Source organism: Microcebus murinus, chromosome 17 (assembly GCF_040939455.1).
Source record: "Microcebus murinus isolate Inina chromosome 17, M.murinus_Inina_mat1.0, whole genome shotgun sequence".
Classification (NCBI taxonomy): Eukaryota; Metazoa; Chordata; class Mammalia; order Primates; family Cheirogaleidae; genus Microcebus; species Microcebus murinus.
The window spans coordinates 12,599,699-12,613,276 of NC_134120.1; the positions used below are offsets into that span (position 1 = coordinate 12,599,699).

The following is a 13,578-nucleotide window of genomic DNA, read 5'->3' on the forward strand; positions in this document are numbered from 1 at the left end:
CATATTCAATATGCTAGATGCCACGTATTTTTACCCTTCTGTACTTAGGTACTTTAAAAAGTTCCTTTCCTCATATTAAAAATGAACGGTAATCTTTGGAGAATTAATTGACTCAGTAGGTTAACTTTCATAGAAAGGGAAGCTAAAACTTTGGCTCAAGGTAAATGATTAAATCTCTCTCACACCCCTAAAAATATCTGGGACTATTTATTTCCAGAGTTCACAAACTGTCTTTTTGCTACCAGCAGCAGGATACTTCTTTTCTTTTCTTTTTTTTTAAGAGACAGAAATAAAAAGAGAGAGAAGGTATTCAAGGCCGTGGCAGATTTCATAATAAAGACTTCCAAAATCAGTACACAACAAAAGCCCTAAGATTATTGAACAGAGTTGTTTCAATTTTTTATGTCATACAAAGGAAGAACTGTGTATGTATACCTGAAGAATAAGCTAAGTGCAATTAATTTTGAGATGACTTCTTTTTTAAAAAATTGAAATAAAGAATACAATGATCGGCATGCAAAATCCTGTCGAACAAAAAGAAAAAAAAAAAAAAGAATACAATGAATACTGAATCTTTTTAGTACATATATGTTTGGATGGAAATTTTTAAATCTGTTCTTAAATTTCTCTCTCAAATATTTTTGTAAAATTCAATGATTTCTTTTTCCAACATTTCTATTCAACAATTTAAACTTCAAAATACTGGATGAACCAACATTGATTTTCTAGCATTGTACCTCTTCTCAGCCAACTGTCAAAAGTTCTATCATGCATCCCCTAAAGGGTAAAATCACTAATGAAATCTAATTTCCCTCTGTGCAATTAAAATATCCAGCTGTTCCATCAGAAGCTCCTCCCTTATAATCTGTCAAAGTGATCAAAGTGATATGCAACCTCTTCAAAGCTCTTATTAGAATGAAAAGAAACTCAAAAAACCTTGAATTGGGAAACCACCACCTATGTGAAGCACACAATTTTTTAAACTTTCATTCTGAATAATAAATACAAGGAATATCCAAATATAGTAAGTATACAAGTTCACAGTGTGTGAAAAAAAAGAACACTGGACAGATCATTTTATAAGCTGGATTATGAAGATATTTTGGTAAGTCAATTTAAGAAAAGAATTTTACTTTAAAAGAGTATGTAGTTCTTTAAATCCATTTCTAGAATTTTGGGGAGTAGCAATGGCAAGGAGAGGGTAATCAAACACTATTTGCTCTTCATTAGTCCTAATCTACACCAAAAAGGAAGTCCGCTTTGTTGGCAATCTCAGGATGTCTTGTATATGTTAGGTGCAAGTCCATAAGAAAAGGCAGGGGATTTCACAGTTTTAAATCCATAAACAGGTCTTACAGAACTTAAAACAACTATAACTTTCAAAGCCCTTCAAAAATACAGGCTCACTAATGAAGCCCCAGAATGTTGAGAGCTGGAAGAGATCTCAGACTTGTCCTACCTACTCCAATCCCACTGTTTTACAGATGAGGAAATCAAAACCCAGGACACGTTTAAATGAATGCCCAATGCCACACCAAGTTTCCCAACTCTCAGACTAGTTTCTTTAAAATACAATGCATTTTCTCTCAATCAAAGTGTAAGATAAAAAGATATAAATTCTTTCCCAAAGTTCTGTTTTTGAAAGGAAAAGAGTTACTTTCACCAATACTCCACCCAACCCCCACTCCCACATATTAGCCAAACTCACGCTGTATTTAAAAACATGCCTGGTATTTGGGGAAAAAAAAGCCCAAACCTTCTAACATATTATTAACTGAGGCAGGTATATGAAAAGACTCATTCTCCAACTGCTCTTCATCAGATATATGAGTCAGAAGAAATAGCAACAAATAAAATCTCTTCCTGCTTTAAAAGAATGAGGAAAATAAAAAACCACACAACCAATTCAAATGATCTCAAACTTCAAATTTCTAATTAAATTTTTCACTCATTATTGAAATGGTCCAAAACCAAATATTATTCAATCTTAAACTGAATGCTTTCACAAAGTAGAAATGAGACTAATTTATTTTTAGCTAAGCTTCATTTGGGAAAGTATATACCAAAAATTCTAGATATTTTTTGTTTCTTTGCTAAGTATTAATATCTGCAAACTCATATAATATGTACAAACTACAAATAAAGTATTTCACCCAGTTTCCAACAGAATTTATAGGTTATAAACGCAGAGATAACTAGATTTATACCTCAATAAGACACTTTATTCTACCATTAAATACATTTACAATATATAAAAACAATCTCAAATGTAAAAATACAACAGGGAAAAAAATTTTTCAGCATGAATGGGGCATTATAGGATAATCATGCTTTGTTTCATTTAACATCGCAGTCCCCACCCACTGGGTGGACCAGGCCACAGAGCTCCACTGTCCTCTACCCACCCACCCTCAGTCCATGGAAAAACTGTCTTCCAAGAAACCAGTCCCTGGTGCCAAAAAGGTTGGGGACTACTGAATACTGAAAGGTATACCAGGCCAATTCATGGTAACAGAACCATTTCAACACTAAAAACAAAGTGTAATAACACTTCATTAATCCAGTAACTATTACTATATGCTTGATAAAAAGTACAATATCACACAACCTGAAAGAGCTGCTATTCCACAGTTAAACAAATACACTGATGTCCTTTAATCAAGCATCATTATAATCTATTCTTTCCAGATCCTTGGGTTTGAATTTATCAAAATTTTCTAAAGCCTACAGTTGAAGTTTCATACAAATCCAAACATAGTCACAAACCTTAGGTTATAAATACCTAATACACCAAAAGAATCCACATGGCTGATTTTTTTTGTTACAATTATATTATCTTTAGAAAACCAAAGGTAAGTATAAAAAAGGGTTTGCCCTAGAAGCACAGTGACATTAGGCCAGATTCAAAACCCCTCATTACCAGTGTTCCACCAGATGCATGTGATTAAAGGGGTGGAATCGGTTTTAGAAGGTGGGATTTTAAAGGAAAAAAAGGCTTCATTTCCCCAGACTGTTTTAGACATTTTGATAACATCTCTTTCTCCTTTTCAAAATGTCAGGCGTCTTTAAAAGAACAGTTTTCTATTGAGTGGCTTCAGGATCTCTTGATTTTCTAGTTACTATTAAACCCTTCTCTTGTCCAGACAGACTGAACTACATTAAACCCTGGCACATAACAAAATCATTAAATCTAAGATGCTTCATTTGACAGATGTCTCATTAAATTCATCTCAAAGTTGAGGTAAGAGATGCCTTTTAAAAGAAGAGAAAAAACCTGTTAACTCTAAGAAAACTTTGAGAGAGAATTGCTCTCTTAAAATCCACATAGAGTTCACTCACGTGCAACAGAAGATATTAATAGTATGTGGCACATCTAAAATGTCCTGCCATGGGAGAAATACCTCCATGTATATGTATGCTTAACACATCCCTGGGGACCCAAGCAGGCTGTAAAGCTGAAGAATCAGGATACATATCACCAGCTGTTTCACAAAATTCCACAAATTCAATTCAACAAATGTAAAACTGAAATGCCAAGTATACTAGGCTTGGATCACATACAATGTCAGTGAGTGTTATGTTACCAATAAACCAAAAGCTACATTCAGGATTCTAAAAAGAAAGAGAATGAGAAGCAACAAAAACATCTTACACATTAAAAAATAATTATCATTTTTGCATAACCAATCATTTAAGGTAGCTGAATTGACAATCTTATAGAACAAAAGATATAACCTTCAACCTTACACAACTCATTTACACCCATCTCTTCTCCCTACAATTAGTTAAATGAATACAAAAGACACACCAATGTAGGAATAACTATGAAATTCAAGAACACACTTTCTAGCTCTATATAACATATGAATTATAAAAACTGTACTAGAGCATAGTAACAACAATTAAGTATCATTGAAAGACAAATAATTCTATTTTAAAACAAAATGTTTAGGCAAATAAGATCTTTAATGGCAAGTTCAGTTTCTTTTAGCCATGTTTTAAAGGAACTGAACTGTCACATACCCCCCACACACACACACTCTGAAAAGTTATCCACTTTTCAGGTGAAGTGTTAATTCTCTACTTCCCAATGGAAATTTATAGTCTAACAAATGAGGCATCTTGAAAAAGTGAATAAATAATTATTTTGTATACTTTAATTCATATCAACTTAAATGTAAGTATGACCATTTGCAACCAGAACATTTAGAACACTTTATTCTTTCTGAGTTGCCTACTTATTTGCCAGTCTTGGCTCTTTACGTTTTTAAGGGCAGCATGATAAAAATAGAACCATCCACATTTCACAAGGAATACCACTTTGAACTAGAGGAAAGTATCACCTCATTACCACCAAAAATAGCATATTTTCTGAATGCTTTTTAACCAAGTGAAAATTCAACTGTAAATGAAATTCAGCATCGAGATTCATGGAAAGTGATATGAATTGCAAAATAGAATACCCAAGCTCTGCCAAGGACTGAAAAACCACAAGCAATAGTCAACCCTCACTGTGCATCAGTTTCTCTATCTGAAAAGAGGATTGACACCGACTCCTCCCTAATGTTTTTGAAAGAACAAATGAAATAATTTATGTGAAAAGCCTTTTTAAGATTTTTGAAGATAAGACCCAAGATATAAATGTTATCAAACCATAGGTATAAAGAAAGACAGCATGTACTTTATATCAAAAATAACAAATAGAAAATAGAAAAACAACAAAAATAAATTTAAACCCTTTGGCCTTAAAATTAAGAAGACTGTTCAAGCACACACTGGTGTCACATGTTCAAACCACATTACTCAATACTGCTGTAATTATAGTAATAAGAACCTGCCCATCAATATTATAGCTTAATGGTGAATCACCCCTTCTTGGTTTCCATGTAGAAAACCACATAAGGTTTGATCATTCCCAGAAAAGAAAAAAGAGAAGAAATATGAGAGGGATAGGGAGATTGTTCCCGAGCAATCCTAAGGAATCACACACAAAAATACCTTGTCCAAGATTCACTAGGTATAGTGGGTGTGCGTGGCATTCTGTCAACACCCTTTCTCAATATTGCAATTGGAACTGAAATAGCTAGACTACTCAGATCTAAAGGGTAGCAGAAAAGAGTCAAAAAAATATTTAAAAATATAGTTTAATACTGCCCTTGATCAATGACACAGACTCCCAGGGAGTCCAAAACAAAAGTTCATTCATGTTTAGAAGTCCATAATTTATGTCAGGCGATCTAAGTTCTTTAATTTTTTGAACCTAAAATTACTCTTTTTCAGGTAAAATTTAAGATGTTTGACTTTGAAAGTAAATTAAAGACAAGAAACTTCAGATAAAGCCACTTAAATTTTCTCATATTTTAACTCAGGAGAATGGTTGCTTGATAAACGCAATAACAATTTTCAAACTAAGTTTTCATTAACAAGTCTATAATTAGATAGTACCTTTTATCCAACGCCTCTACTTCATTAAAGACTTTCATTTTACTTTACCCAAATAAATATTTAAATATTCAAAGCAACCACAAATGGCTTTCAAAGCCTTTAAAGAACAACCTGAGTCAGGCTATATATACTAAAATCTAATTGAAAGGTGACCCTTAAGAGAATGAAAGTTCTGTTGGATAAGAGCTTCTCAAAAAAAGTAGCTGACTAGATAAACTAGATAGACAATAGATAAGCTAAATTTAAATATAGAAAAATATTCAAAAGGCTTTAAAAGCAACTTCCTACCTATCCTCCAACTACAGATAAATATTAATAAAACATGCAGCAATAAATTACACAGAAAATTATTAAAGCAAATGGGGTATAAAATTTTCCAACACCCTCTAAAAGGGTGTCATGTAAAAAACAAACAGTAATTATCCTCTTTCTAAGGAAAAGAATATCAAAATGTAACACTTTCCTGTAGAGGTGTCCTAATTTCCACTGGAGCACACAGGTAATTTCTAGGAATTTCTTCCGGCCTGGTGCAAACCTTCACCATATGTGAAATCCTGACAATGTTCCCATAATTGAGACCACCTTCTATCAAGGTCCTTTTGTTCGTCAATAACTAAACTTCCTTGCAAAAGTTCAAGTGGATTCACCATATGCTAAATTTTGTTCTATAGCAAATGAACATCAGCACAGGGATGTCTAGTAGACTAACTTAGGCTTTAAATAAGCTCAACTTTGTTTAAAAACCAAAATAAGCAATTAGATATTTTTTTAAAAATCAGGCATCTTCCTTGTAGGACACTTATACACTAGCTTCACATTCAAGAATAGGGTAGATACTGAGTGTGTGTGTGTAATCCCCACTTTATTAGTTATTTTTACGAGCATATACTCAGAGACATACATATATTTATGCTGTGCATATAGAAATAAAGCAGTAAGTTCAGGATGAGGTAACATTTACTGCTTTTCATAAAGAACAAGACAAAAAGATTTTAAATGATCATGCCAGAAATTTAAAATTTAACCAGAAAATCGACATGCCATTTATATATTGAGATGAGTTTAATAAACAAATAAAAATGCTTAATATCCACTTAGAATATTTTAGACACTCTTGAAGAGAAAAATCAAAGAGAATCAAAGATTGAAATTTCATGACTGTGACACCAAAACCTTTCCCATGAGCATTTATCAGGATCAACATATCCAATCATAAGCAAAACAAGGGATGCAGAGCTCTTACCACACAAAATATGTTCAAATACTGTTTATTTAATATATCCTTTGTTTCACGCCTATTTCCTTCCATGTAGTTATTTTAATAATAAGGGCATCTGTGGTTCTCTTGTCAACAAAATATTCTCCTTCCAAGTGTGATTACCATTTAATGCTTTTGTAAAATAACAGTATTTTACAAATTACATGAGCCATAGGAGAAAAGGATAGTTGTTGCTCCTACATAATAAAATCACCAATTTTCTGGGTCATAGGCTTCAAAAGTCATGTCATCTAGTTGAGATATTACCTTCAGATACTGCAAATGCTATTGTATTATGATTTGGTTTTCTTTATAAGGCAAATATTCATCAGAAATCCACTTGAGAATTTCAAAAACATTTCAATTAATCTCTACGAGGAATGCTATCTGTCCTGCATATTTCATTGTGGGAGTAATAATTTCTTCATGCAAACTAAAACTACTACTAGGAGACATTCTGGAACAAAAATATATTTAATTTGAAAGAATACCTATAGATTAATGAAGATGCAAGTATGCTTATTTTTCCACCATACAACATAAAGGCTAAAGTTGGCAAAGATTTATCACTCCTGATTTAATCTTGCTATGCTAACTTTATTTTAAATAAAAGTCCTTATCACTGAGAACATAATTCTTTAAACCAGAGGAAGAAAAGGATGCAAATTACTTATTAAGCTCAAATACAATAACCAAGACCTACAGCTACCTAATTTAGTACCAGCCAAGTCTTCAGCCAAAAGAGAAACCTTGTATTAGTCACCCCTAGTCAAGAATTTGATCAAGTTTTGAAAAAAGATGGGGAAGACTTTAGGTCACATCTGAAGAAACAGCAATCATCAAATTCTTATTATGAACCCTACTGCAACTCTTATTGCAATGGTCAGTTCTGACTATTAAAGCTGGAAGAAAGAAGAGAGAGAAAGAAACAGATAAAATCATTCTTGATTCGAGACTCAACGTTGCAGAGGAGATTGAAATAAAGCAAAAAAGCGCTGGGGAAGGAAATTACTTTTAAAAAGGATCGTTTTTGTCAGGTTTCTAACCAGGACTACGTGAGTAAATATGCACGGCAGGCAGAGCTGAACAAACAAGGGCACCAGATGAGAAGGAACGAGCTCCTGGTGGCATATACTTAACATGGCATAATACTTAACTGAATAGTAGGTAGACTGGACAGTCAAATGTAGGCAAGGGTGTTCTTGAGCATTTCGGTTGATCATTTTCCTCTGTCGGTATTATGTTCACGTGATAGTTTACCTGAAATCCCAAACTGCCTGAAACCCAACAAGCCCCTGAGGAGAGGCCTGAAGGAAGCACCTTTATTGTTAAATGTGCTATCGCCTCTTTCAGGAGTGTCTGCTTCCTGTACTTCCTGGTGATCGGCCACCTCCTTCACATTGCTTTCCAACCTCTGAGTCCCCAAGATTGACTAAAACTCGCAGATTTAAAGATTGCTCAATTTAGTACTACACAGATTCTATGTAAAATCTGGAAAGAAGTATGAGACAAAGACTCACCAGGACCCGCATTTACTCTTGGGTAGGGCAAACAGACGAGCAATTTGAATCATTCCTTGGTCCTTCCAAGTGTTTGCACCCACCTGTCAACGTGCAGGTGATTTCCTTACCTGCATAAAAGCGGATGAGGCAGCCAATCTCCGAGTCCATGCCTTCCTCCTGCACCCTCCACAGCTCCCCAAATCCCAGTTGGAAGAGGTAGTCATTTTGGATCTGCAATGGCTTCTCGTCCGCCTCCAGGCGCCGGGTGGTCTCTCCGTGGAGCTGCACATACAGGGTGGGTGGCGGGGGCGGCGGGGGCGCTTTCTCTGCGGCCGCCCCGCTCCTCCCCGGGGTCGACTGGGGGCTGCCCGGGGCCGCGGCTGCCGCCACCTTCTCCCCTGCAGGCTCACCGCGGGCGACCCCGCTCGGGCCGTCGACGCCCCTCGGGGCTTTCTGCTGCGGCCAAGGCGGGGAGGCCGGGGCGGGGCGGCGGGGCTGTCCTGGGGCCCCCGTCGGGGCCGGGTCGGTGTCGAGCTCCTCCGACGACGACGAGGAGCCGCCGCCGCTGCTGTAGGGGTCCAGGCGGTCGGACACGCTCTCGGCGCTGGGGCTCAGGCTGAAGCTCTCCGTGTCGGAGGCTGGGCCGGCGGCCGAGCCATCCAGAGGCCGCGGGGTGCCGGGCGGAGAAGCAGGGCCCCTCGCGAACGGTTCGCCGGGGCTGGAGTCCGAGGGCGCGGGGCTGGCGCGGGAGGTGTAGCGCGCCCACCCGCCCCGGCCGCCGTCGGGCAGAGGCAGGTCGGCAGGAGGCGCGCGCGGAGGGGCCCCGACGGCACCCAGCGCGCTCCTCGGAGGCGGCGGCTCCAAGTCCCGAGGCTCCGGCGGCAGGAGCCGGGGGCCGGCATCGGGGGGCAGCTCAACGCCCGACCGGGAGGCGGCGGGTCTGGACCCCTGGCCCAGCACCTTCACCACGCCGCCGCCTTTGTGGCCCTGCTGCAGCAGGCGGGCGGCCACCTCGCCCGCGGTGGTGTCCAGAGTGCAGAGCACCGGGCGCAGGTAGGTCGAAGCCATGTGGCGGTCGAAGACGTGCACACAGCCCCGCTGGAGCTGGTGCCTCACCCAGTCCCTGTCCGACGGCTGCAGCTGCATTATTTGCCGGTGCTTCAGGAGCAGCGTCTTCCTGTCCAGGCTCCGGGTGCACAGCGACGCCGAGGCCGAGCAGGAGGCGGAGAGGCCGGCGGCTCCGGGGGAGTGCGAGGCGGCAGCGGCCGAGAACGACGACGACGACGAGGACGACGAGGCGGCGGCGGCCGCGGACAGATTCCTCTTCAGCCGCCCTCTCCTCAGCAGGAGGGAGTTAGCGCCGCTGCCGACCCCGGACACCGGGGCAACCCCGCCGGCGGTGGGCTGGGGCGCCCCGCGCCGCCTCCTGCGCCCGGTGCCCCCCGCTCTGCCCGGCAGCGGCCCCGGGGGTGCCTCGCCGGGGGCCTCTTCCCGCGCCCCGCCGCCGCCGTTCCCGCCGCTCTGGGCCGCCGGGGTCAGCGCGGGCTCCGGGCTCCGGCCGCCCCCGGCCGCCGCCGCCAGAGCTGCCGCCGCCGCTGCCACTGCCGCCGCCGCTGCCGCCGGAGCTGAGGCTCGGTCCTCCCTGCTGGTCTCGGGGAGTCGCTGCGCCGTGGCCGCGGCGGCGGGCTCCATTGCAGTGGGGCTTCGCGTTTCCCCCCCAGCTCCGGAGGCAGCGGGCGGAGAGGGAGGAGGTAAGGCGAAGGTGGGAGACAGCGGCGGCGGCGGCGCGCGGAGAGGGAGAAGCCAATGGCGTTCGGCGCGGCCGTTCCAGGGGATTATGTGGCAATTCGGAGCATTCCGTCGGTGTCTCGGTGTTCCATCCCGCGCGCCCGCCTCGCCGCCACCGCCCCCCCACACACGCCCTCCCCGCCCGGGTCGCAGGCTCCCCACAGCCAGGCCCCGCCCGCTCCCCCCACCTCACCCCGGCGAACCAGCCGCGGAGCTGGGCTCATTGAATATTAATCAAGCGCCGGGAGCGGGAAGGCGGGAGGCCGGCAGGGCGGGAGCTCCGCGCGGGCCTCATGAATATGCATCGTTAGCATGACCGCATTCCAGGGCGGAGTGGGGCGAGCAGGAGGGCGGCGGGGGCGGGGCTTCAGGGTAAACAAACGTGACGCGTGCGTACGAGGGCGGGGCGGGGGCAGTTTCCCGGGAGGTTCCCGAGCCGGCCTCGGAGAGGGGCGGGAGCAAGCAGAGGGGCGCGCGGTGCACCTTGGGAGATGTGGTTCTGGTCCGGGGCCGGAGTGCCCATGGGAAACAAAGCGAACCACAAGTCCCAGCGGCCCTTAGGTTCCGCCCCTCCTTGCTGCCTGCAACTGGGCATGGCCAGGGAGTATTGTGCCCTCTGCTGTTGAACTATGTGCCTCGGAATACTCTTACTCATTAACTTGTACGTTACCCACCCGCTCCCGCTCGCTAGATAACTTTTATTTTCCCTGCTAATTGAAAGTGATTGCTTTCAGGGACTGTAAACAGTACGAAGGTCCTGGGTCCTCGGTCCTCACCTCTGTCCATTGAATGAGATACAAATACACACCCACACACAGGATCACTGGCCGTCAGAGTGGGCCAACCTCACTTTCCCCCACTTTTTTAAGGCAAGGGGAGAGGCAGTTTCTGGGAATTCTAACTGAGGCAATCCTTGAGTGTGCTTGGTGGAAGTCGCACAGTCCTGAGCCCTTCCTCTCCTTCTGTATCTAAAAGAGAAATGACAAAGGACTGGGGTTTCATTGTTTCCCATTGATCTTCAAGTTTGAAGTAGCTTAATAACATGGAAAGCAGTAGAAAGTAGAAGAAACGTTAGAAGGGGACATTTTGGGATATGAGATGGGCTGTTTCCTTGTTCTCTCTTAATAACGTTTCTGTTTGTTCTTTCAACATCTAGAAAAAATTATTTTCTACAGCTACAATGTTTAGTTGTAATCTAAAAGTTGCGCTTTTTTTGTCAGTTGAATCAATATTGTAGGCTGGGCGAGGACAGTTTACTTTTTAAAAGAATTTAGTAAGCCTTTTTAATTGAATTACCATTCCCCCTGATTGCTTTATAAATCTGGATTTTCACATGTGAGACTTTTAAACAGTTTTAAACTATATACTATCCAGGGCCTGCCTTAACCCCAATAGTTAACTAAACTTGGAGATAAAAAGAGAGTGGGAGAGAAAAAGATATTAATATCAACCGGAACTTGTAGCAAGGAAAGTTGTACTTAGGTTATCCATATACAATTTCATTGAACAGGAATTGAGGAAGGTACTGGAACCAAAAAAAAAAAAAATATTTCTCAATGATTCTTGAAATTGCTGATTATTTTCTATATTTTCTTTTAAAGTTTTACCCCTTGTCCTCATGAAGCTAATTTTTATTCCATTTAAATTCAATCGGCAGTGACATTTTTAAAATAAAGGAGATTGCAAGTTCTCCCAAGAGAAAATATATTCAAGTCTATTAATTTAACAAATAATCATAAACCTATATTATGTATCTGTCACTGTGTTACAGCAATTAAGTCGTACACAATCCCTGCCTTCATAGAGTTTATAAATGAGAAATAACACTCAACAAAGTGAGAAGGGGAAAATACAAGGTGCCGTGGAAATAGACATAAAACAAGAGAAGATAACCTAGTCTAGGAAGTAGGAGAATTGAGTCCTAACTGAATGAAATTTTTTGGAGCGAATGAAAATGTGTGCTTATTCAAGGATTAGTCTGTGAAAGAAAAAAAAATAAGCAAAAAGGTAATGATTTTGAAGGTGAATTTAAACTACACTAATCATATGTTGCCTTCAGTAGCCCCTAACACAAACTATTCATTCTAGACATTGAAAGAATAGCATTTTAATTTAGGCATCTTTTAGTCAGATGAAAATGCAAGGCACATGTTAAATTTCAGTATTAAAATATAGAATTCTTTCTTATACCTCTTCATGTTCCTTAGTTGACTTTCTACAAACCTCTTTAATTTTTGCTATATTAAGAAACATATGTTAATTCTCATATATCTGCTTTCTAGCGTTATGTTTCTTTTTTTTTTTTTTTTTTTTTTTTTTTGAGACAGAGTCTCGCTTTGTTGCACAGGCTAGAGTGAGTGCCATGGCATCAGCCTAGCTCATAGCAACCTCAAACTCCTGGGCTCAAGCAATCCTTCTGCCTCAGCCTCCTGAGTAGCTGGGACTACAGGCACGCGCCACCATGCCCGGCTAATTTTTTTTATATATATTAGTTGGCCAATTAATTTCTTTATAGTAGAGACGGGGGTCTCGCTCTTGCTCAGGCTGGTTTTGAACTCCTGACCTCCACCAATCCACCCGCCTGGGCCTCCCAGAGTGCTAGGATTACAGGTGTGAGCCACAGCTCCCGGCCTAGAGTTATGTTTCTTTAGCTAAAGAAACAAGCCCTAAAAAATTTTCTTCTAAGCATAAATTCTGGGCCAGTTGCAGTGGCTCATGCCTGTAATCCTAGCACATTGCAGGGCCAAGGTGGGGTGATGGCTTGAGGCCAGGAGTTCAAGACCAGCCTGAGCAAGAGGGAGATTTGTCTCTACAAAAAATAAAAATAAAAAAATTAGCCAGGCATGGTGGTGTGCTCCTGTAGCTACTTGGGAGCTGAGGCAGGAGAATCACTGGAGCCTAGGAGTTTGAGGTTGTAATGAGCTCTGATCACACCATGGCACTCTAGCCTGGGAGACAGAGCGAGACCCTATCTTAAAAATGAAATTTAAAAAATTAAAAAAAAAAAATTAAATAAAAAAAATTAAAAAATTCTGTCACATTGCTCTTTTTCCAAGAAATTATAGTACTGTAGTTAATCTATGTCTGGCTCCTGTCACTTAGCTTTACACAGTCACTCTGCTCTGCCTTTTTATCTTCTAGGAATTTTGTTTACCCTTTGAAGGTATTTATAACCAAAACATCTTTTCCAAGGGGAAAAAATGTTGAACCAAAGGCATTACTTGGAGAATTTAGTATTCAAAGTATGGGGGAGAAAGTCTGGGGAGCCATCATACACTCCTGGCAGATAGGGACTTAGTACCAGGGATACCTGATACCAAGTTGGGGGTGTGGGGGAAAGAAATAATGTTAAAGTATCTCAGCATAAAGAAAAAGGAAATACATTCCCACCTCAAAAAAACAGTGTGGGGAGGTGGGGTTATAGAATACAATTTTACTAGAATTCATGCATAGAGTCTATAATCTGAAAGATAGCATATTCTATTGTATGCAGAATAATAAAAATCGGAGTTGAGAGGAGAGCAGAATGGCCAGGGTCCACAATGCAATCCTTCCCTTGTTCTACCCCAGACCTTCAGTGAAGTT

The 13,578-nt window shown here is 41.4% G+C and overlaps 1 protein-coding gene across 1 annotated transcript in view; it reads right to left on the minus strand.

Moving 5' to 3' along the window:
* The window catches only part of PHLPP1 (PH domain and leucine rich repeat protein phosphatase 1), a 220,835-nt gene extending 210,704 nt beyond the window's left edge, over positions 1 to 10,131 (minus strand). Inside the window, exon 1 of the mRNA XM_012774470.3 lies at positions 8,334 to 10,131. Coding sequence (XP_012629924.3) covers positions 8,334 to 9,897 — 1,564 coding nt within the window. The 5' untranslated portion in view covers positions 9,898 to 10,131. The remainder of the gene's footprint in view (positions 1 to 8,333) is intronic.
* Positions 10,132 to 13,578: the final 3,447 nt, after the last annotated feature.